The sequence below is a fragment of the Lissotriton vulgaris genome, chromosome 7 (genome assembly GCF_964263255.1).
Source record: "Lissotriton vulgaris chromosome 7, aLisVul1.2, whole genome shotgun sequence".
In the NCBI taxonomy this organism is placed as follows: Eukaryota; Metazoa; Chordata; class Amphibia; order Caudata; family Salamandridae; genus Lissotriton; species Lissotriton vulgaris.
Window position 1 is genome coordinate 64,140,373 of NC_141695.1, and position 25,633 is coordinate 64,166,005.

The following is a 25,633-nucleotide window of genomic DNA, read 5'->3' on the forward strand; positions in this document are numbered from 1 at the left end:
CTTCAAAGGTCAAACTGGTTATATGTACCGGCCCTCTGAGATCACCACTTCAGTATACGCCTGGGCCTGTAAAGAGTAGTGTCGTGAAGAAGGGCTGCTGTGCTGTTAAAAGGACTGCCACTTTGCTGGATTGCTGATTTGCTAAAATCCTGCCTTTGCTGTGTTCACCTGCTGCCCTCTTGCCTGAGTGAGGGGATTAGACCTGCATCACTTGAACCAAGAGTGACTTCAAGGGGTAGCTGGCTTCCAACCAACCAGCTTTTGCACCTAGACTCTGCTATCTGTGAGTCTGCTGTGCCAACTGGCATTTCACCGTTCATCAGAACCTACGCGTTATCTTATCTGTACCACGCATCCTCGACAATGACCTTTGCATTACATGCCCTGTTGACAGGATCCTCAATGTCGACACATCAGAAACTCACACTGCAGTCTCGTAGCATCTCAGAACTTACATTCTGACTCCTACACAATGCACTTTCGACTCGGATCTGCGCAAAGCTGAGCAATCAGAATTTAAAGTAGTGTGCTTCAGCGGGCCTAACTGGGTAACTGTAGCCAGCCTGCACTCCATCGTGGCTGGCTTGAACTTTTTACTTCGTCCCTGTCTGGCATGACAAGATATCCCTCAATAGCGATTTGTGTTTTTTGGCACTATTTGTGACTTAAAATTCAATATCTCAATTGGATTATTGCTGTTTTGGTCTTGTGTTAGTTGTTAAATAAGGCTCTATTTTCTTAACCCTTGTGTGGTGTTTTCCCTGTTTCACTGTTTGAAGTTATGCATAAATACTTTGCACATTCCCTCTAAAGTTAAGACTGGCTGTTCTGTGCAAAGCTACAAGCGGATGAGCACAGGTTACATTAGGATTGTGGTTACTCCTTGAAAAGGGCTCCTACCCCAGTCCAATAGGAACCCAATTTCTAACAACTATTCATTGGCTCCCTAAGATGTTTAGTTTAACATTTATAAAAATAGTTTTTTTTTTTAACTGTAACAAGGTTGAAGGCTATACAATAATTATGAACAGAGAAGATGCAGCCAATAGTAAAATCACCATAGCAAAATTGTCTCCTTTGAAGAGCATATTTTGTAGGGCAGATTATATATTAACAGAACACACAACTTTTGTGGCACACTGACAACTATGTATACATTAGTCAGACAGATTACTTACCTTTTTTTCTGTCGGAAGTTGCAGGATGTCAATAGAGACTCTACATAGTAATGAGACACCTTTGGTTGGTTCAGAGATGCTAATAAATGAAAATGTGTCGCACATTAAATTCATATTTCTTTTTGCATATATTAAGTCTGGCATATGTGTTCTTTACATGTATCATGTAATGTATCAAAGATTGAAGCGGTGGATAAATATAAATAGAAACAAAATAAAATGTAATGGGTTGGAGAAGAATGATTAAAAAGCCAGCATTATTAGTGCAAACTAATCCAGATAATTTAACAGGAAATTACTCATAGTGGTCAATACGAGAAAAAGATGTCTACAACTTAACTCGCTTTAAAGAGGGGACTGTGATAAACTAGCATCATTAATGTGAAAAGAAAATTAGAATACCCAAAAGAAGTGCAGGGTGAGTCTTTAATACTACATGGTGTAATTTACTAAAAACTAAACAATAATAAACAATTACTGTTTAGCATTCGTATTAGCGATCAATGTTCATCTTGTCATAAAATCTAACAAAAACCTAAATATATTGGACTGATCACTGGAGCTGCTCGCTCACTCACCATTCTGTGTCAGTTGTTCAACAGAAGTGGATTTTTAAGGTTGAAGTTCTGTGGTCATGTTCATCCTATCTGTTTGTTCTGTATGGTTACAAGGGCATGGTCATTTTAATATAAATGTGTCTATTTGCTCAGGAGCTCAGTTTATTGAGTTATTTGCAGGTGACATCTTCATGTTATGAAAACATATCAGCATAATACGTTTGTCAGCTAGCCGCAACTTATATGCTTTGCAATTGATTTATATAGTGCTTTATATTCCCGATAAGGAAGCCTACACATTACTTCAAGCATTACTCTTCCATTGGTGGTGATGGTTTATCTAAGAATCTACCTGAGCATTTTGCGTCATTACTTATGAGGTTCACTTCTCCTATATTTGCTGTTGAACTCAGAATCTAGTAGAAGCTCATTTGCACAATTAAACATTTTTAAAGACTGTAAACAATCTGGCAAAGTGGAATTTGTGATCATGTTTTGCAGTCTCCTAGCAATGAATCGAACCCATGCTCGCTGCATAAACTTAAGGAATATACAAGTGCATTGGCGTGAGGTTTGCATGTTTGGTTTGATTACATCAATAGTCTGGATTCTGGGGAAATTAGTGACAATTTTACAATAGGCTTTGGTTTTCACTTTGGATAACTTCTGATGCATCAGGACTTAAATATGTTGCATTTCACTTGGATAGCTAAGACACAATTGATAGATTTTGGTCTCCAGTGCTAACTAAGTATTGAGGGCAGATCACCCGATTCACTCTCCTAGACATATTCCAATCTGGTTTCAGAAAAGGATGCAGTATTGAAACGGCCATGCTCAATATTACAGATGACATCCATTGCTCCTTAGACAAAGGTGAAACCTCTCTACAAATCCTCCTTGACCTCTCGGCTGTCTTTGATACTGTCCATCATCCCACCCTTCTTAACACCCTCGAAGTTCCCTTCGGTCTCAAGGACACCGTACTCAAATGGTTCTCCTCATTCCTTCAAAATAGATCCCAACAAATTAAGCTCAGCCACTGCCTCTCCAAGCCCCAACCTGTCTCACTTGGTGTTCCGCAAGGCTCCATCCTCTCCCCTACCTTATTTAATCTATTCATGGAACCTCTCACCCTCATCCTTAAACAAGGTAAAATATGCTACCACCTCTATGCGGATGACACCCAACTATACTACAGGATTAAGTCTCACAATAACATCCTTCACCTCAACGAGACCCTGATTAAAATACAAGCCTGGTTACATCTTAATCATCTCAAACTAAACCCCAAAGAAACTTAAATAATCCTTTTCACTCCTAAAAACAACTCCCTCCCCATTCACCTCTGGATCAAGGATATTACAGCTTTCAACTGCCCCCTCTCCCCCTCGAATACTGTCAAATCCCTAGGCATTCATGTTATGTTGACCATAACATGAATCTCATCCCACACATCAAAAACGCCGCCAAGCGTGCCTTCTTCACCCTCCACCACCTCAAAAAACTCAAACCTTTCATACCAGCAGACGATTTTAAAAAAGTTGTCATATCGCATGTCCTTTACCGTATTGACTATGGTAACGCCACACTCGCTGGCACCCCTAAAGCCCACCTAGCACCGCTCAAATCGGTCCTCAACCTTGCCGCTAGACTTATATCCAATTGTAAAAAATTCGACCACATCTCTCTGGTCCTATAAAACCTCAATTGGCTCGTAGTAGAAGGTAGATCCACCTACAAGATTGCATGTATCACGCACAAAGCCCTTCACCTAAGCACCCCCTCCTACCTGGCTGAGAAACTGCAAAAAGCTGGGTGCTCCAGGTCCCTGAGGAGCACCAACTCCCTTGTCCTAATCCCTCCCAGACTCAAGCACAAAAAAACCCAATCTTGTGCTTTTTCTGGGAACGCCCCCACAATCTGGAACTCTCCCTCCAAAGATCTTCGATGCAACCCCTCCTACCCTCTCTTCAAAAAAAGACTGAAAATACTCATTCACAACAAATATTGGGGAACCTAACCTCACTGATGTCTGACTCTCTACACTCCTCGCTCCCTGATTCTCGCCTCCTCCTCAACCCCTTCCCCGCCTCTCATTCTGCCTCTCCCCTTTTCTACACTCCCTTCTCCCTCAGCACTTCGACACTCCCCCCTTTTGATCTCCATCCCACCTACACCCCCAGCACATTCAATTACCCTATTTTATGTAACTCATGTTTTAATGCACATTGTTTTACTTTGTAGTAATTGTTTACCTATCATGTAAAGCGCTCTGATACCCCCGGGTCCAGTAGCGCTATATAAATCCTTGGAATTAAATAAATAAATAAATAAATAAATCTAAAGCCCATAGAGTGCATCCATACTGACCATTGAAGTCAGCCCTATATGGGGGGTCACTGGGAGAATATTCGGTGCATACCCTTGTGTGGGGTGCCATCTGATACCCATGCCACAGACCAACAGGCCAAGCTAGAAGAGGAGAATACTTAAAACTAGAGGTGAACAAGATGGTCATTGTGAGCAAAATAGAAACAGGGCAAAAAGGGACAGTCCGGTTTTCATTACAGGGAGATGTAGAAACAGGGACCAGGCCACTATATTCCATTAGAACCGAGATAAGACACCAAAGCATCTTAAGCACAGCACTTTATCCACTTACAACGCTAGAAGGGCTTAAGATTCATCATCCCTACACAACAACATTGTCTTAGGTGAACTGGACAGGTGAAAGACTCAAACACCCTTTGAGAGCATTCCACAATGATGAATAACCCCTGACACAAAAGAGACACAGTATGTTAGCGGACCATATGACCCAACATACCCCACCGCTGTCAAATCTACCTTCGATAAAACTCTCATCTTATAAACATATTCAGCAAATCTTGACTGACATCACTCTCCCTTCCACCCCACATCCCTCGTAGAGGAGAAAGACCATCATGGTAACCCTCCTACGTAAACCAGTAATGTAAGCAGAAGTGCAAAGTGCCAGACGGGCAGGAAATTAGCAAATACTGAGCCATTCAAAAAATGTAAAACAGTATGTGCCGTCATTTATTTTGTCAGAAATACCCAGCAGATATATAGCTGTTAGCTGAAAATGTCACTTTGGAGTTATAATAAATATTGTAAAATGTAAGATGAACGCAATATGAATTGATTGTGATTAACATATAATACATAACCTTGCAATAATCCAGGATCTCTACTAACATCCTCTTTGGTATCCTTCTTTTGTGCTGAATTTTTAATTTTTGATAGAGCTGAAAAGATAAATTCATCCTGTGTACATATAAGGTGTAAAATAATAAGGAACTAGTTAGGCACAAAATAAAAAAATACAAAAAAAACCCCAGCATTTATATAACAGTAGAATGAAAGTAAAAAAGCAAGAAAATGAAAACGAAATACTACTATAATTATAAACCTTTTTCATAATAAGCCACGTTTCAACCAATTTATTTTATACAGAAGACATTTATGAACATTGTCATTTTTGGGTAAAAATGCAACTTCTCACCATTAGAGGTGATTCCCAGGATTTAGGTTCTTTACTCACACATTTAAGGCGTGCCAACAAACATTCATTATACAGACCAAATATTCGAAAATGGGTGCTAAGAACTTGAATATGCACAAACAACAATTACAATTAAGCTAAAACTGGATATGGGTTAAAAGGGAGAGAAGCAATTAACATGTCAGCAAGTACACGAACAGATAGATAGGTAGAATTACCAGTTCACAGTGTTTGTTTTTTTTGGAATGCTTCACTGATTGTGCATGAGATCTTTTGCAAGCCATTTGAGTTACCTAATAAGAAAACAAATATAGACGTAAATTATTCTTTTTTTTATTAGTATGGTGAGTTATATAGCACTCCTAGACAAAATAAACTAAACACGACATGGACATAATTTCCAAAATTTTGAATCACGTTAGCCATTCAGCCAATAGTCACAAAAATGTTTGTATTCACCCAATGAACAGAATCACCACATCCAGGGAACAAACTAGTCAGACCCCCCAGGATATAGCGGCATGGATTAGCAAATTTAGCGGCACAAAAATGAAAATTTAGCGGCACAAATATGGAAATTTAGCGGCAGTTTTGCGGCATATTATGTGGTCATTTTTCCTAGGTGTTGGGGGAGGGAGGGAGGTGTTGGTCCACTAGAGACGGTAATGATGACTCCTTTGTCTGCAGCTGAGTGCCAGGTTCTCAGGTTACAGGAGAGATGCTGGATGGCAAGCGGGTACTTAGAAAGCTGTTGTCACTTCATGCAAATCGACAATTGACACATGACCCATGCTGGGAGACACGTCGCAGCTCGGTGCATGTCACACTCCCAATAACAAATTGATTTCTTCCGGCTTTGTAAATGCTTGTTGTTATTTACAGATCCAAGTGGCATCTGCCATGTTGGTATGGTAAATAAAAAAAAGTTAGAAAATAGTGTCATTCTGCTGGTGCATTCATGCGTTGTGATACATGCGTGTGTCAGCGGAATGCTTCAACTGGGTATGTCACATCATTGCGCCTTTTTTCTGTCTATCTATCTATCTGTCTGTTTACTTATCTTTCTTTCTTTAACCAATGTTGCACATCATTGAGTTGGGAAAGGCATTCTTTTTCCCATTCTCCTTCGTTCCCCAACACTATAAAGCGTCACTAAAAGCCAGTGACCAAGCAATCAGGTACCAAGAAACAAGACCTATTGACTTTGCCAATGCCTGTTTTGACTAAAGCGCAGCCGTGACTGTAAAGTGATAAATGCTCCCATAGTTTGGCCCCGTTTTCTAAGTTTTGTATGGTATTGCACCACCCTGTCCTCGATCTTGATCAGCATACCTAAATAATATCTTTGTCTGATGCATCATTTAGCGTAGCACCTTGAAGCCCTAATATTCATGCGGGGAGCAATACTAATGTGGCAGGTTCTCAATTCACTTTGCAAACATTGATTATATTTTGCCCTGAAAAGAGAGGGTGGTGCTCTGCGAGTGTCATTTGAAAGCAGATCAGACAGCAGAGCAGAGTTACAGGCCACAAAATGTCTTCCTTTTATTTCAACACACCTCTGCTTCTCTTTTTTTCGTCAGTGCCGCCCGTGTTTTGTATTCAGATGTAGCCGCTCACATTTGACAACGCGAATAGGTGCCCTAAATCGACGTGTTAAAGCCCGCCATTTTGACCGTTAGCCACAAATATTGGAAGCTCGCATTTACTTCGCCACATGTTTTGTATAGACCTTATTTCAATGCTTTCTCGGGGAGAAAGTAAGTGCAGACAATCCAAAGCAGAGTCCACCGCCCCTCCTGAGAATGACAGTCTCACTACCCAGACCCCCAGGATATAGCGGCTTTTGTAAAAATGCCGCGATTTCTACAAAAGTGCCGATTTCGCTGGCACTTTTGTAAAAATCACGGCATTTTTACAAAAGTGCCGATTTTGCGGCAAATCGCGAAATCCTGGAGGGTCTGACTAGTTGTAGACAATTACACTGCACTTGAGACAGCAATTCCTGTGTTTACCATTGGTGCTGCCACTATCCATTATTTGGAGCGATTCACCAAAAAAATAGCCAGCTCTACAAGACTTTCGTTCAGGGGTAGCAATAACTAACAATAGGAACTTGTGCAGCCCTTGAGGCAACAGTAAATCAACATAGAGGTGTGCCTCGGCTTGGGGGTAGCAGTCACCAGAAATGGCAGTTTATACTGAACCAGGGACAGATGACACTAGCAACAGTAGTCAATGCTGCCTTGTGGACAGCTGTAACCTAACACAGCGGTTTGTGCTGCCCTGAGGGAAGTAGTAAACTAACATGATTGGTTTGCACCACCCCGGAGGCAGCATCCACTAGCAATTGTAGTGTATGCTGCATTAGACCTGGCATCCTTGTTGTTTTTCCCCCCTAACATTTTGCTGTCAGAAATCCTGTTTGTGCTGGCTATAGGACTTTGCACACTTTACCACTGCTACCCAGTGCTAAAGTGGTTGTGCTCTCCTCATAAAACATGGTAACATTGGCTTATCCACAACTGTGGTATTTAATTTACTTAAACGCCCCTAGTAAAGTGCACTAAATGTGCCCCGGCCCTGAAAATTAAATGCTGCCGGTGGGAATGTATGTTTCATCTGGGAAGGGCCATTACAAAAGTTAAAGGACTTCCATGATTGGTTAAATATACAAAACAAAAACCTACAATTTACCATAGAATACGACAGGGAGAGCGTACACTTCTTAGATCTCAAAATATGGAATGATGAAGGTAAACTATTGACGAGTCTTTTTACCAAACCCACGGCACGCAATACATTGTTAAAATACACAAGTCATCACCCACGGAATTTGCGGGATAATCTCCCTTTTGGGCAGTTTTTGCGGATTAAACGTAACTGCACAAGACGAGAAGATTATTTTGAAGAGGCAAAGGTATTGCAGACTAAACTATCCATGAGAGGCTACCCTTACAGATTAGTAAAGCGTTCGATGAAACGAGCGTGGTACTATGACAGACAAGCCCTACTGGAACCTAAGATAATACAAGATGTCATGGATGATTCTATCACATGTGTCACTACATTTGGATCAGAATCCAATCTGATCAAAAAGATAGTGACAAAGAATTGGCATTTAATTCAGAAAGTTGAACCTCAGCTTGCACTACCGAGATTCGCATTCAAAAGAGGACGTAATTTGAGAGAATACCTTGTGAAAGCGTACAAAGAACCACCCACAAGTACAATTCAGAGCATTTGGGGCCTAACGGCCGTAGTGGGACGTTACCTCTGCGGATCCTGTGTAGCATGTCAAACCACGTGTGTAACAAAGTCCTGTTGCATTAATGGTAAAAACTGGATGATGAGACAGCATACAAATTGCTTGACCAAAAATGTTATATATTGTATTAAATGCCCATGCTCCCTATACTACATAGGAAAAACTACTCAAGAGGTTAAGAAAAGGATTATGCAACACCAATCAAGAATAAGATGCAAAATTGAAACAGCACCCTTGGCGGAACATTATCTTAAAAAACAACATTCCCCATGTCATATGCAATGGTTTGTTTTGGAAACAGTAAAACAATCTAAAAGAAGACGTGATGTGGATCATCTGCTTACAGAAAAAAAAAATAGGTGGATTTGGTCTGCTAATACTGTTGCCAAGGGATTAAATTCCTTTGTGGAATGGCAAGTACTGTCAAACCTACGCTAACTCAGAACATCTGTCTGAACCCCTTTTTTATGTAAACTGAGATAGATCTTGAGTACTGGATGACCTTATTTTATTTTGTGCAATATTATAACTTAAGGTAGTCTCTTTGCATTGGTGAAATAGATATATTTATTGCGGATAACCAGGCTTGGCTTATCGCATTTTTCGTACTTTTCAACATCTTTACAATGGTACTATGTACTAATGGGCGGCTGCTCATGTTGACTTTACGGGCAACTGTACAATTATATCATTATTTAGTGGTGTTGAATGTCTTGACTCATGGTTGTTAGAATAGGAATGAGATCCTGTCATGCGGTTAATATATATGCGGTTTTAATTAAATCGCGTTCTAAGCGTAGATTTCACATACAGACTGCCTGACCTCTAGGCAGTTTTCTATGGAGAGCCAGGCAACATCTAATATCCCAATATGGCGGACGCGTCATGCTGTAGCCCACGTGATCGCGAGTGTACACTATGAACGCCGGGTAAACGCCGACAGCGGTTGGTGTTGGTTGCTGTTATAACACGGAGGATATCGAGGCGATTTGTTCGTTTAAAAAGAAGTAAGTCCTGACTATAAATGGATTTAAACATCTAAAAGTTTAGCCAATTCGGGGGTGAGAAACAGGAGATTAATATGACTCCGTTGCTATGTTTTACTACAGACCCTACGAGGAAGATTCATTTTACCTCCATGACAGCTTATGAACTGTAAGTAACCAATTTCATTGGTGTACGAGTCCTATGCTTAAACTGTGGATATATGAGTAGCTGACCCCATATTTCTTCATTTTATTCAGAGTATACCATACAAAGAGGCAGAAGGTAAGAGTGAGTGTTTTGGAAATCCCTAAATGAATAAACAGCAAGTGAGACATGAACGTTAATAATGGATGGTTCCCTTGTCGTTTTTTGTCATGTAGGAATAGAGAAGTAACACTGTTGTAAGTATTTTGGTGTACATATTGGATTTATTCACTTGAGGTGTGGGTGCATGTCAGTTTGGGGCATGACCACATGATGATATTGGTGTATATAGGTGTATATATAGGCTTTTAATCCCTTGGCACAATGTTTTGACACTTAATAGATTGGTGTGAGCAGACAATTCATATTGTGTTCTTGAGAGTATGTATATAGATGTAATTCTGATTAGTTGTATATCATTTGGTGCTAGGTTCATGGTGCAACACGTGTCCTGATGATGGTCTCGGCGATTTGTATGATATGAGACCGAAACGTCGACGATACAACACTTCTTTGTAAATAGAATCCCTGGACGTAAATGTGTATATAGTTGTCGAATAATATGTATATATGGTAGATATGTAAATACTACCCATATTGTATACAAAAAGTGTTAGTAAGTACTGTACATGCCAAAGAACTGAGTAACAGTACATCTTTTGTGTTGCCGTATATGGAATGTCATATGATTTATACGTATGGAAATGAAATACAATTTGACATAATGCAATAAAATTGTTAATGAATTGTATGCATCTCTCGAATGCTTTGGAATTCATGTTCACAGCTGTGACAATATTTGATAAATTGTAGAAATAATATGGAATAACTCCTTCAGGAACATTTTTCTATTGCGTTATTGATTATACCCAGTTCCTTGGGAATATTGGGTTACCCTATTAATTTTGAAGCCCGTGGGAATGCAGCACTTGTGCAACCCCCTTAGGTAGCGCCTTAAACACATGTCAGTCCTGCCATTACAGAGCCTGTGTGTGCAGTTTTAAACTGCCATTTCACCCTGACAAAATAAACCTTTTGCCAGGCCCAAACAATCCTTTTTATTAAATATAGGTCTTCCTTAAGTTAGGTCCATAACCCCATGGGCAGAATGGATTGTATTAAAAAAGTTGGACATGTACTTTTATGTTTTACATGTCTTGGTAATAAAAAAACTCTTCATTTTTCACTACTGCAAGGCTTAACCTTTCTCATAGAATAACATTGGGATTACCTTGTTACATTTTATAAGTGTAATTTCCAAATGGGAAAAGATTATTGGTTCTTGGTTTGTGTCTTTGGAATCCAGATTTAAACTGCTTAGTTGTAGTGAACTAGGATTTTAAATTATAATTCTGAAAATGCCACTTTTAGAAAGGCAGGGCATCTGTGCACTTCAAAGGCATGCCTCTAGAAACTTCTCCCCACTTCAAAGGCACCAACTGTCTACAAAAGAATGACCTCTGACACCACCACTTCCATATTGCTCTGGACCTAGGATACTCTGCCAGGAATGACTGCTGTGCTGCTGAGAGGGCTGCCACTCTGCTGGAGTGCCACTTTTAAGGAGATGCTGATCAGTTGTGCTGACATGTTGCCTGTAGCCGTCTTTCGTGGTGAGGAAGAACCGAACCTGCAACTTTATCTTAAACCCAGGATCCCAGAGCGACTCCAAGGGCTACTCTGCTGGTCTCCTGTTATGAGCTTCAGGGAGATAAAAGGCTCCCCATCAGCTTCTGGACCCGACGTCAACGAGCTCCTGACACCCAAGTTATGGCTCTCAAATCCAGGACCCTTGGTGTGGCTCTTGAAATCAGGAACCATGCCACTCTTCGCACAGCAGGCATTGATTGCCGCGGAGGACCGCCAGGATGAAGCTCGAGCCCACCTATCCGCAACACCTACGCTTCACGTCACCACCACTAGTGACGCCCTCCATGCCCTCCCTGCAATCCCCTCCAGCTCTAAAGTCACTCCTGGCACAAAACTCGAGAAGGTAAACCTTCAGCAGAACTATTCTGGGATTCTATCCAACCCACACTCCATTGTGGTGAGGCTGAACTTTTGACTTTGACTGTGTGCAGCAAGACCAGATATCCCCGGTTGGCACTTTATACTTTTCGGTGCTATTTTGGAGTTTATTCTTTTACAATTCATAACTCTAGTTCTACTGATTAGATTTTTGTCTTTTTGGTCTTGTTTTACTTATTAAACGTTGCTCTTTTTCTCTAACCTGGTGTGTTTTCACTGCATTTCTGGTTGACATGTTACACAAGTACTTTACACATTTCTTTTGAGTTAATTATGACTGCTCTGTGCTAAGCTACCAGGGGATTGAGCACAAGGTATTCTGGAGTTTGCTTGTGCCTTACCCTGGCTAGTATCTGGCTACTGCTCAACCAGAGCTCACACTCCAGTGAACCAGTAACTCCGTTTCTGACACTTCCCTTATAGCAATGTCAGTCAATACTAACATGGGGGCAGCTGTAATATAACACTGAAGTTTGTGCTTCCCTGGGGAAAGCAGCAATTGTCGTTTTCCCTGCACGTTCAGAGGCAGCATCTATCAACAATAGCTGTGTAGGCTCCCTGAGGAAGCTAGCAATGCAGTCAATACTGCCCTGGGGATAGCTGTAAACTAACATAGTGGTTCGCGCTGCCCAGGTGGCAGCAGCCACCAGCAATTATGGCACATGCTGCCCTGAGGGCAGTTACCATTAGCAATTCAGTCAATACTGCCTTCTGGCAGCTGTTACTTAACATGGTGCCTTGCTCTGCCTTGCTTAGGATGACCACCTGGCATTGGTGCAAATTCAGGACAGCGAGTGTAAAAATGTAGAACAAAGGGTCAAAATTCATGACAGAAGGATAGAATTCAAGACCAAAATTCGGGACCAAAGGTACATTTTACAGATACATCAGAGGAGGCCGCGCAATATTACATAAGTAAGGCTGCTTTCAGGGGGCAGTACACTCTAAAGTCCGAAGTTACGGACAAAAGGCGTCGGTGAAAGTATTCTTCAGAGACAACAGAAAAGAGGCCTAAATTACGGGCAGTCTGTGAAATGTACGGCCCGTTGGTCACCCCAGCATTGCTGGCAGCAGCCAACCATCAATAGTGGTATATGCTGCCCTGAGAGCAGCTTATAATTCAGTCAATACCACCCTGGAGGTGGCTGTAACCTAACACGATGGTTTGGGGGGCAGCAGCCGCCAGCAGTGACAGAGTGCTGGTTAAACGTGTGCTCTGACCTGCAGGACGGGTTACTGCCAGTGCAGGGCCCGATGAACACAAGGCCAGTCCCTGTCAGCTGAAAGCCTGCCGAGCGCTCGGGTTTTTGCATGCAGGAATCAGGAAACCAGCTTTGAAATCGGTAGCCTCCCGCCTGAATCGGGAGGGCTGGCAGATAGACTTCAACACACATTGTACTCTTTCGTTTCATTTTAATTCTCCATGCAGCGGTCTGCGTTTTGTTTCCTTTGAAGTGGCAGTAATAACTCACCTGACTTTCTTTATTCTGTTCTTTCAAATCCGTATTGTTATAATCATCAACAGCCAGTTAATAATACAACTCGGAGCTCCCAAGCGTGGGCGAAACCGAAACTAAGGACTTCGGAGAGCGATTGTCTGTCTTTGCGTGAGTCTATCATGGAGCGGCCGCACGGGCCGATGGGCGCGCGCGTTGTGTGCGCCAATCACAGCTGCGCTGCCTCCCGGGCGGAAGTGAGTGCATAAAACTCGTCCGATCTCATTCTAGGAGGGAGGGCCCATTCTGAGCATGTCCAGGGCTTGACAGCTCAGCTGCTCACCTGAGCAGTGGACCCGAGGCTGCCACAGGGCATTCTGAACACACCTAGTATATGAGTGACTCCGCTGGTGCGCAGGTGCCATGGTTCTGCGTAGCCGCAGATGGCAGCAACTGATCGCGGCTGTGTGGTCGTTCAGTATCTCAGGTCTGCACATGCGCAGATTGAGACTCTTGTAGGTGATCAGTATCTGATCCGCGCACATGCGCAGTCCATCCGAGACTGTCAGCTGCCAGCTGCATCTTTGTCCCTTGTCTCCTCTCAACTAACCCTCCTAAGAGCCACTTTTACCACTTCCAGCGCACTTGGTACTCAGATTACGACACGTGCACTGCGAGGGCTTAGCAACACCCTTGGAGGAAATGTCTGAGCTGGATTCACAGCAGGTATGCCAATTAAAATGTCCATTAGAGCGCTTCAATTCATTGTTATAATTAATATTATTATCATAATAGTGTGTGTGTGATGTCAAAAATCAGTGCGAGGACGTGTTGGGCTGTCCCATTTGGATCACGAGATGGAGCGATCTCTCCAGGGTCCGACAGCAACGGTCCACCCGTGGGACAGACCGACAGGCCCTCCCACCTTTCAATCATTACCGAACACTTGAGGAGAAGCCACGGATCTGTCCTTCCCTGACAACCCTCGTGGCATTTCCACGTTCTCACTTCATTTAATTATAGCCCGTTACCTACCGGGTCTGAAATGTCACCTGTGAGGCGCTTACCGTGCAGCCCTGTGGTTCTCACCTACAGCCCTGCAGAGTCACAGGATTATTGCCTGAGTGACCAAACACGTGTCGGCTGGCTTTCTTTCTGTATTGACCCACATGGTTGTATATAAAAGAAACTTCCACAATATATTCCTGATGTCGACCTTCATCATTTCTGAACGTAAAGTCGTTGGATGAATGGTTTTTACACGGAAACCTTAAATTTGAAAACGTGTGCACAGGACTTGGTTCCAGGGTAGATCTTTGTTTTTCCAAACCTTCCAGTCTATAGGTTTCCTGTTAAGAAGGATTTGTTTATTATGCCAAATTATGGAATATGGAAAAGTGTCTAAAGTATGTACCACTGAGTGGGGTGCAGTGGATAGTAGTTTACAGGAATGTCTTTGAACATGTCTAACCAAGCAGAGAGTCCTGATATGCTCACTTGTTGCATCCTTCAATATGGACCACATGTGCTGAGTGTAAAGTTTGTGTAAGTCTGGAGTTAGCATCATGCTGGTGTGCAGATGAAATTCATATATAGCATGCTGCCAGCCACTTGGCTGTCACTACACAATATCATTTTATGTTTATAAATTGCAAAGAGATCTTTGTTAGCTACAGTTGCTGCCTTTTATATAAGTTTATGTTCATGTGAGTGAAGTGTCATAGACAAAAGGGGAGAACAACTAAATCTATTTGCAGAAAATAAAAATGATCTAACTTCTGGGATCACTGTATACTTTTTATGTTCTTCATGGTGCATTTTATGAGTGTCTGATGCCTAACATGTAATTTCAGGCACGAGTTACCTTTCGTGATGTTGTTGCCTCATTTAATGAAGAGGAGTGGACACATCTGCATGAGTGGCAGAAGGATCTTTACAAGAGCGTGATGATGGAAGTTCACCAAGCCTTACTCTTGCTTGGTAAGAAACACCATACTTAAAGCCAGAATCCCAAACCGAGGCATCCAGAACAAGTGTAGGAGGTACAGATCCATTACAGGTTTTCAGGATATCCACACACAAAACAATTATTTTCTATGAATCTAAATGCAATCTAGTTGTAGAAAAGGTCTGGCCAACCTGGACCTACATTGGATGCCAAATACAGTAAATAACTTTAAAGAACACCTTGCAGGCACAGACAATTTCATTATTTGTCATCATTTCATCGGCACAGTTAAATATTGTGAGGCGCCTTTTGGGCAACAGATGTAACTAGGTTTGATAGTTCATCTTACCTATAAAATGAAGTGCAAACCCAGCACCAAGCACTAGTCAAAAGGGTTACAGAATCTCACACTTTGAGCAGGTGCAAGCAGATGGGGATTTGCCCCAAATGAAAAGATTTGTGCTCAGCTTCTCAAACTTGGATATGAACCCTGATGTCTGAATTTCATGATCAGGAATTTAGACTTTTCTACTTATCTACATAAATTGTACTAGTAAATTAAGGGTAATAGCCACATTGCAGTCTGTCTTAGCCAGCTGTACATAACCCAAGGTTACTAATGACAGCTTTACCTATGTTTACAATAACAGGCTATACAATTGTTAATCGTGACATTTTACTCCGGATTAATAGAGAAAAAGAGGCGTCCTTCCGCGACCCTCCGTTTCCTGAAAGAGAAGCAGACGTGAAGGAACCCACTTCATGTAAGTTGGAATTTTTATGAAAGTCCTTTTGACTGATGAGCAGACACCTAAATAAACAAGCACCGACTGGGTGTAAGAATCTCCACTGCGCCTGATGAATGAAAGGGATGCACCCACAGCTGCATGTACCTGTAACTCCATATTGCATGCTATCCTGGAACAATTGGCTGCTGAAAAATTAATATATAAGTGATAGCTGTAACATATACAAATTGCATGTGATACTTCCTTGGGATGCTGTTAATGTTTCCCTGAGAGGAGCACCCGTACCATATCATGGTATTGTTAGCCGGACAATAAAGGTGGGTTTGTGCATGCAGGGACCATACATATATTTTGTTTAGGGTTGGATTACTTGCAGGTCATGGTAGAAGTTTATCTATAGCTGTATTCCTGGGCTGTAATTGGTAAAGGAATACGATCACCCCTCTTGCTTGGCAGTGCCTTGGAGCCTGTTTACTATGCAGCGACATCCAGTTATTACAGATTGAGCTCCCATCACACAGGGCAGTTTCATGGTTCAGTGCCACAATAGTGAAATCGATGTATTACCCTGCTATTGGTGCACAGTGGCATACACTTCAAGTTTGCAGGAGGCTGTAATCCAAGAAAGTTTAAAGCAGGCACTAAGAAGGTACATTGGAAGAGCAGTGGTTGGTCCCTTTGGCACTGCTCATTGGCACACTCCATGGACTGCTCGTCCATTAACCCTTCTCCTGCCCCTATGTATGCTCCACTGCAATCGTGCTTTTCATTTCCTTCAGTCCGCTTCTTTGTCAGTCTGGTAACATATGAGAGGGACATACTCTTGCAGCACAATGCTCCTTAGACCACTACTTTGTGTAATCACCATTCCTAAAGAGAGCCAGGTGCAGGTGAGGGTTCTGCAGCTGGATTAGTATGTATGAAGCACAGCCTTCGAATTTGATAAAGGAACATTAATTAGTACGATAGTACTAGAAATATAACTAAAGGCTAAAGCAATGAACCTTGTGTGTATGCACTAATAAGAAATGCCCTTTGGGTGCAGAAATGTAGAACTAAATTCTATAGTCCCCAACACTATGGCCATTTAAATAAAATTCTCTGTCCTAACTGACTGAACTAAATGTGATAATTAAATTTTTCCTTAATGATGATAAATGGTAGTTCCCACAATAAGCGCCATGTAAACTCCCATCCTTTTCCCTATCCCGGATTATTGTGAATAGCCTACAATTAATATTTTGTAAACCTATCACTGCTGAGCCTTCCATGCTGTAGCTGTGCTTATGCACTGCATTATGTCAATTTGGGCTCTTTGTATCCTTAGTGCTACTACCCTCATGTTTGTTGTTGTCTCGGTCCTTATGTGTGTGAAGCAGCAGACAGGCACTACACTTCACTGGCCCACATGGTGTGATGTAGCCTTTGAGATTTCAGGTGTCCTGGATTTGTAATTGCTGTGGTGATGGTACATGGTTCACCATTGAGCATTATAAGACCTGCTCCAGGAGTTCACGAATAAAATATCGTGACCACAAATATAGTGGTATATAAATATTGTGTCGAAAATTTCGAGCAACAAAATATAGTTTTCCGATACTTATAATGTAAATGACAAAATACCCCCAGAAAATCTCTGTACACTAACATAGAACAAAAATATTGTTTTTATCATGTATATAGTTAAAAATATTTAACATTACATATATTAGCATGTAACAGTAATATAATGTAAAAAATTATTGAAATAGTTAAAACAATGTATATTATATTTATTTAAAAACACACACATCTATATATGTATGTGTGTATGCTTATTTAAACATATATAATTTAAAACTATTATTAAAATAATTTAAATGTCCATTATAATTTACTATTTTTAATAAAGATGAATAATAAAACAAATATATATAGATGCGTGTAAATTTAAAACTGTAACAAATGAAATGGAAAAATCAGTAAAACACATGCCAATTTATTTACACATAAGAAAAGTAAACAATATACAAGATCACATTTTACTAAAAATATATATTACGTATTTCAAACATTTATAATTCAAAATAATACAATTTTAAATACACAGAAGCATCATCATAAATATACAGCATATCCCTGTGTATATAAGCATTTATTTGGACTATATATGTGTACATAGATATATGCGTATTGTTTTTTATAAACATGTAAATAATTGTTTATAAATATATATAGCTGTTCATTAGTTCTGTTTAACCCCTTCCATGCTGGCACGTTTCCGCCCCTGTGCGGTAAACAAACGAACAGGGGCGGGCCATGACGAACCCCAGCCGTCATCAGCACACGAGCACTTTAGTGCATGACGGCTGGGGTTCGTCACCAGCATGGAAGGGGTTAACAAATGTACATATTACTTATGGCTATATTATTCTATGTTTAACATGTATATAGGTGACTGTATAAAAAAGGTGAGACTTTATCATACCGGTTTATCTACAATTGCTTCACTATTGAATTGCAAAAAATATATAAAAACAAATTAACTTAAAGTACAGCAACACCTGAAAGTCTGCGTTGCATTACTGAGGGGTGGCATTTAATATTCCTACTCCAATGAGGGCAATGGTAGAGAGAGAGAGTAGTTCACTTTAAACAAATATATATTTTTTAACAACTATATTAGGTAACACGAATTTTATCTCTACAAACCCAACAACCAGCACATAATGCTTAACTTAAAAAATATCTTAATTACATAATTTACCTAATTATCAATTAAACAGTTAATAATAATTAATGATATTTAATTAACTTCCGACCCCTTAGCCCTACCAACCAAACCACCCACACCTGATATAGAACCTAAAAAATATCTTAATTACACAATTTAAATAATGAATAATCAATTAAATATTTATTAATTAACAATTATAATTAATTTCATTTTCACCCTTTACCCAAACAAAAACCACAACCCACACCAACAAAACAAATGAAACTTGAAATAAATTACACAATATATATAATTAGCAATTACATTATATGAAAAACGTATTAATTAATTATGATTAAATAACTTTCCACACTATACCCCTGAAAACCCAACAACCTGGAACTAAAACGTAACTTTAAAAAAATTACACAATTAACATAATTACCAGTTAAATAATTAATATTAATTGAAAACTAATTCTTAATTGATTATAATTAATTTACTTCCTACCTTGTACCCCGATAAGCCCCACAACCAGCTATCTAAAAACGAGAATAAACTATTAAATTAAATTTAAAATCTGATAAAATTTACAAACTATATTAAAAAACATTAACAATCATTATTCAAACAACTTATAACATATTCAATAGAAATATGTACTAAAATACATAAAAAATATTTTAAAACGATATTATTGGCAACAATATTTTTGTAAATGATATTAACATAGATATTTTCAGCATCGATATTACTTACCTCAGAAATCTATATTCTTGTCAACGATATTTTTTAACCCAATATTTGTGCATCATGATATTTACAACTGTATTGCTGCATCTCATTATATTTTTTTTATAGCTTTTTCTTATACCGCCCCAGGTGGCTCCAAGGCAATTAGGAGTTACTGGGCTCCAATTGTAACAGCTGAAGCAATTTACAACAGCTTCTTTTGGGCACACAGTACTATGGCAGAGGGTGAACAGTTTAAAGCTTTCTGTTGGAGCTGGTTTGCGTCAGACAGGTGGTGAACAGTAAAACACTTTAATACCAGTTAATAAGGTCCTTGAGTGACTGTTTTACTTTGTAAAATAAATAGTACTTCATACACATATGTCAAAATACTATACATAAAATAAAGATATAAAGAGAAAATAAGTCCTCTTTAACCCTCCTGGACCACAGATCAGAAGCACAATGTTATTATCGTGCCTATAATCTAAAGTGCTAATTTAGCCTCAGTGCTGGAGACTATGGGTCCAGTGTATTCAACACACTCCATAACCTAAAAAATGCAGGCAGGATTTTCGGCCCAACTTCCCGCGCCTGCAAAATGTTGTTTGTGCCGTATTAGTAGGAGTAGTGATAAACTCTCCCTTTTTTATGGGTCTATTTTACACTCTTTTGTATAAATATCACATGCCGCTAAAGATGTATTGAGTCCTCTTCCCCCATATGTTTGGTTACTCCTTGAGAAGACTGTAACCTACAGTCGATGTTATTTGACCCAAGTAGATTCTGGGACTTTGTGGTGGTCCCACTATTTTTCGTGGTTTTTAGAATTAAACAGGAAGTCAATGTGGAGCCAGTACAGTTGTGTATTAGAACTACTGCACATTTCTTGCAATGAACATGGTTATGTTCTAGAAAGTTAAGTCTGGTTAGTGGGATTAGGGATACATAATGTTTCATTATGAATACTTTAAATCCTTTTTCTTTAGGACGAGATAGTGCATTGCTGGGACATGCATTTACACACAGTTATTACCATGCTATCAATTATAAAAATCTACAACTTTGGGCATCTTTATTCATGCTCATTGTTGCTGCCTGATACTTGAAAATTGTATCATTGAGAAAAAGTTGTGAATCCAACCACAAATGACATAAATGGTGTACCTCTCGCTCACCATTCAGACCATTCCCACCCACTAGTTATCATTACCACATTTTCAATAGAATTGAATTCTCCTTTAGAATCATACTCCATAACTTGAGGGTGCTATGTGTAATACTGTACATTGTTCAGTGATCCGCATGTTCGCAATCTTAGTAGTGACGTTTTATTGTGTATGATTGCATGTTACGCATTTTTTCTGTAGGTCGTCACCCAGCTGTTGTTCCAGATATATTGTTAAGGATAAAGCATGATGAAGAATCATATTGCAGAAATGTTCACAATTCACTGGAAGCCCAAATCAAGAGTAGTTACACCACAGGTGAGTTGGATGTTCTTAAGATATAACCTGTTTTGTTCCATAAAGGGGAAAAGTGAGAATGTGTGTGCAGACATACACTGAAGACGTACAGATATAATTTGGAAATTGTTCTTCTCCTAGTCCCACCACTGCATTCTGCCCCATGTCTACAGATTATGAAGATGGGGTTAACTCCATATCAGCTCGTTACCACTATTCAATACCTATGCTTGTACCAGGCCTTACATCACACCATACGTTTAACAGCAGCCACAGAAGCAGCACTCAACACCAAGGAACTCTGTTTAAGAGACTAACCAAGGAGATAGATGTGGATGATGCAGGCCTTCTAACGACACCTGAAACCCACGAAAAACAGCACAGCAGAGGGGCAATGACACAAAATAAGAAGTGTGTAAGAAGTCCTCCCTACTCCCAGACCTTTTGTCGTTCAACCTTTACATGTGTCTGCAGTCTGCTAAAAAGGTTGCAAACAATTTACGCTCACTTTAAAATAGTTTCTATGTATACTCTTAAAGATCAATACCTTTTTCTCTAGTGCAGCTCCTCTTAGCATGTGGCTGGTATGACACATGTTATGCCCATTTATAGAGCTCAGTATCACCCAGGAAGGTATCTTGGCGCTGAAGAGGTGTTGGTGTAGAAGCACATAGGGTCTAGTGGGACTGCTCGAAAAGCCAGGTCCTCAGCCTCTTGTGAAATTCAAGAAGTGAGGAGGAGGTTCTTACATGTAGTAGCAGGTCGTTCTACGCTTTAGGAGTGATGTAGAAGAAGGCTTGACCACAGCTTCTGGTATTCCATATGCATGGGATTTATGCACTTAGGAGCCCGGACAAGTGGAGGTATCTGGAATTTATGTGAAAGCAGATGAGATGTTTGAGGTATGCCGAGCTGGTGTTTTGCAGTACTTTGTGTGGGAGAGGAGTTTGAATTGTGATCCTTTGTGAATGGGGAGCCAGTGGAGCTCCTTCAAGTGTGTTGTGAGTGCACGTGGGAGGTTGAGAGTGATTCTGGCTGGTGAGTTCTGAATGGTTTGCAAACTTCTCCTGAGTTTTGTGTTGATCCCGGCATAGAGGGTGTTCCCATTGTCCAGCTTGCTTGTAGCCTGGGCATGCATGATGGTTTTCTGGGTGGCCATTTTGGTTGTTTGGGAGCCATTTGAAAATCTTCTTCAGCATCTTCAGGGTATTCAAGAATGAGGTGGTGAAAGCATTGATTTGGGCAGTCATGTCAAGTTTGCTGTTGATGATGAACCCGAGGTTCCTGGCGTTGGTGGTGGATGTCAGTTCTAGCTTTATTGACCTCTAGATGGATTCCCACTGTGATGTTCTCTTCCTGAAGATCACGAATCCTGGTACTACGCACCTTGTCCACGAGGGAGAAAATGAGTGGCGTGTCATTATCATAAAAGAAGATGTTGATATTATGAGAGCAGAGGATGCTCGCTAGACGGATCATGTAAGCATGGAAGAGGGTCAGGCTCATGGAAGATCTTGCTTAACTTCGCAGGTGAGGTCGCCGGCATCTGAGGTGTACGGTGCAAGGCTGACTAACTTAGTTATTTCCGTCAGGAAGGAGCAGATCCATCAGATTGCGTGTCCCTGTCCAGAGTCACAAAGATATCTTTTGTGACAGTGATGAGGGCAGTTTCCATGTTGTGGTTGGGTCTCAAACCAGACTGATTAGTGCTGAGGAGTTGGCGGTCATTGCGCTATACAGTGACATATCTGTTTGTTGATTTTCTCTAAGACCTTGTCTGGGAATGGTAGCAGTGAGATCAGTCTGTAGTTGGTGAGCATTAAAGGATCCACAGAGGTTTCTTCAGCAATTGAAGGATAGTGTGAGTTTCCCAGCATCTAAAAAGGTCATGAAAAAGGTGGAGGCATTCAGAATGGGTGTGAGCATGACGCTGATGGTTTTCCCTTTTCTGGAGTAGGCGTGGGGGGGTATGATTGGGCCCCTTAAGGGATAGACTTCATGGTGGCACAGATTCTTCTAGGGTGATGACAGGCCATGTGGCTAGCATTGTTCCATTGGATAAGATGGGGAGGCATTTGGTGAAGTCTGTCAGGTCCAGTTGCAGGCTGAAATTGCTGTAAACTGTGGTGATTTTGTTGCTGAGAAATTGATAGAGATTGATGCAGAGGTCCTGCTAAGGAGTGATCGAGTTAGGGCGGCTGATGGTAAAGTAAAATCTTTCACAATGGTGAAGGAAGATCTCTTTGCTTCTGTTGATGCTGGCATCTATGTGGTCTGCCACAGTTGGGTGTTGGGTGTCACGGATCAGTGGGTGTTAGCAACTCAGGCCAGATTGGAATGCGGTCCTGTCTGCATTGTGTTGGCTCATTCTCCATTTGCCCTGCAGTTGTTTGCAGTTGTGTTTCATCAGTCTGAGTCCCTCTGTGTACTAAAGGGCCTGGTGTTTAGATCTTGTTTTATTGTTGTTCTTGAGGGTGGCCATCGAGTCCGCGCAGGAGATGATCCAAATGTTGAAATTCTTGATGGTGTCAGGGAAGCTGTTGCTGTGTTTGGATTGGTGGGTGTTGCGAGCAGAATTCCTTGAAGAGGCCACCAGGCTTTCACTTGAAGGTGTCAAAAATGGATTACCTCTATAAGTTGGCCTTAAGTGTACATGGTTAAACATACTTTGGTTGTAACACAGGGGTATGTGGCTTTTCACTTCATTGGCTACAACTATCTCTTACAGTGCTGTGCACACCAAGGCCCCCGTTATGAATGACTTGTAGTCTTCCTGTTGAGCTACTACGGCCCATTGGGAGTCCAAGGAAATCTGGAACACCACAGGCACTCACAAGTTCTCATGGATACTCAAAGCAGCAGGAATTCCCACATGAAATTCGAGAAGTAATGGAGAAAAACCATGGGATTTCCAAATACAGTTCCACTAGTTATTCTCCATTTCTAAAAGGACCTTGACAGTCTGTGTTTTAATGGTCCACTGTTTCAAGCTCCTGATAATATTCCAACTGGTAACTTGATCTCAATGGGCCGCAATTTGGTGCCATTGATGGACCATTCATATTTAAGACCTATACGTTTTGAAAGTGCATCGCTTGCTCTCTACCTAATTTATATCCATTTTTATCATCTTCTTTTGTGATGGCCATTGACATCATTTTTTTTTTTCTTTGTTTAAACTCTTTTTTATTATCACGAAATTCAGGGCATAATATGACTTACACATAGGGCAGTAATCATTGTCTCAACCGTCGGTGACATTGCATACATCAACAATACCTGTTACAACATAAACATCTCTGCTGACATTCTGTTATTTCCACTCCATCCTCTCCACCCCTTATTCGGATATGTCGTCCACCTCCAGCGCAGGTGGTTCACAGATAGAACCCCTAAATTAGTTCCATGCTCCCCACACTTTTTCCCATTTCCGTGGACATCCGCGGTGTACAAATAGCGCCTTCTCCGCCACCATGGCCTCATCCATGTCTTTGCACCAGTCCCGGAGTGTAGGTGACTCCCCTGAACCCCACATTTTAGCAATATTGCGTTTAGCAACTATCATTCCTAACGTCACCCAATCCTGCACTGAGTGCGTAAGAGGATTTGGTTCCCACATCTTTAGCAAACATCGTTTTGGGTCCGGTACCAGTGATATCTCCACTGTTTGGAATACCGTTCTCATTATCTTAACCCAGTAAGCTGCAACCTGTGGGCATTGCCATATGGTGTGATGGAAAGTGCCCTCCTCGCCACAATTTCAAAGTCGGAACTGATGTGGAGCCGTCCCTATTTTGTGGAGGGTCAGCCTGGTGTAATATGTGTGATGAAGTACCTTGAGTTGCACTAGCCTTAACCGTGAAGGTATGGCAACTTCATGTGGGGACGACAGTGCCTCCTGTCATTCTGCATCGTCGAAGTCTCCCAAGTTTAGGGACTATTTTTGGCAAAGTGTTAGCATCGGGTCCGGCAGATTGTTAACTAATTTACAATAGGTGAGAAAGGTGGACCTTTTGTGCATATATCCAGACAATAACCTATCCTCCAGAGGAGTAGCCTCAGGTATGTTAGTACCGGATGATAAGACTGCCTGTAGTGCGTGTCTGATTTGCATGTACCTAAATATCTCGTATTGGACCCTCAGGTGCTCAAATGCGACCATCTCTCCCTTTTTCCAGAGATCACCCACCATGGAAATGCATATCGCGTCCCAATTAGTGAACCCCTTACTGTTTGCTCTAATTTTTTGAAGACTGTGCATCATTTTTATTCCATAGTTTTCCTATGGGAAAGGTCAACTTAAAAAAAAATGTATTCACTTGTAGTTTTATTATTACTAATTGCCTGGGAACTTCATTTTTTAGTGTTAGTGTTGTGTTATGTTTTGAAACACCGCAGACCATGCAATTCTTTAAAGGTTACCCTCTCAAGTAAGAGCAAGCTAACAAGATGAGCCAATACACACACTTATAGAAATGCATACACTTATAGTAAAGCTGGTTTACTATTGTCAGACCTTGAACCGATGGTCCATAAGATAAGATGAATCACAGATCATATCATGACTGTGCTCTGCCAACTTTACTTGTTGTGGCCTCCATCAAGCCTGTCCACATTCCAACATCACACAACATCACTGAGGTCATGATCCAGTGGGATAGCCAAGGGTCACACGAATAAATGCAATGCCTACAGGGCATTATGCCAGTGGAGTCTACATAGTATGACAGATGGAATAGTAAATAATGTATGTTCAAAATCTTCCAGTAAACTGTACATCAAGAACCTATAGCCTAACGTGGCAAGTATGAAAAAGACCAGCATCTAGGCCCATGCCATCTTTGACATGAGAAGAT

General features: G+C 40.9%; 1 protein-coding gene and 1 long non-coding RNA gene across 2 annotated transcripts in view; one reads left to right on the forward strand and one right to left on the reverse strand.

Annotated features, from left to right (window-relative positions):
- Positions 1-1,175: 1,175 nt before the first annotated feature.
- LOC147700736 (uncharacterized) lies at positions 1,176-13,633 on the reverse strand. The gene is made up of 5 exons (XR_015297143.1): positions 13,224-13,633; positions 5,483-5,557; positions 4,930-5,026; positions 1,757-1,834; positions 1,176-1,257 (listed from the first exon to the last, which is right to left on the reverse strand). It is a non-coding gene; the product is annotated as an uncharacterized LOC147700736 (long non-coding RNA).
- A 123-nt stretch (positions 13,634-13,756) lies between these two features.
- Positions 13,757-25,633, forward strand: part of LOC147700737 (uncharacterized) — a 39,715-nt gene continuing 27,838 nt past the window's right edge. Inside the window, exons 1-4 of the mRNA XM_086929738.1 lie at positions 13,757-13,913; positions 15,041-15,167; positions 15,786-15,899; positions 20,682-20,798. Coding sequence (XP_086785864.1) covers positions 13,890-13,913; positions 15,041-15,167; positions 15,786-15,899; positions 20,682-20,798 — 382 coding nt within the window. The 5' untranslated portion in view covers positions 13,757-13,889. The remainder of the gene's footprint in view (positions 13,914-15,040; positions 15,168-15,785; positions 15,900-20,681; positions 20,799-25,633) is intronic.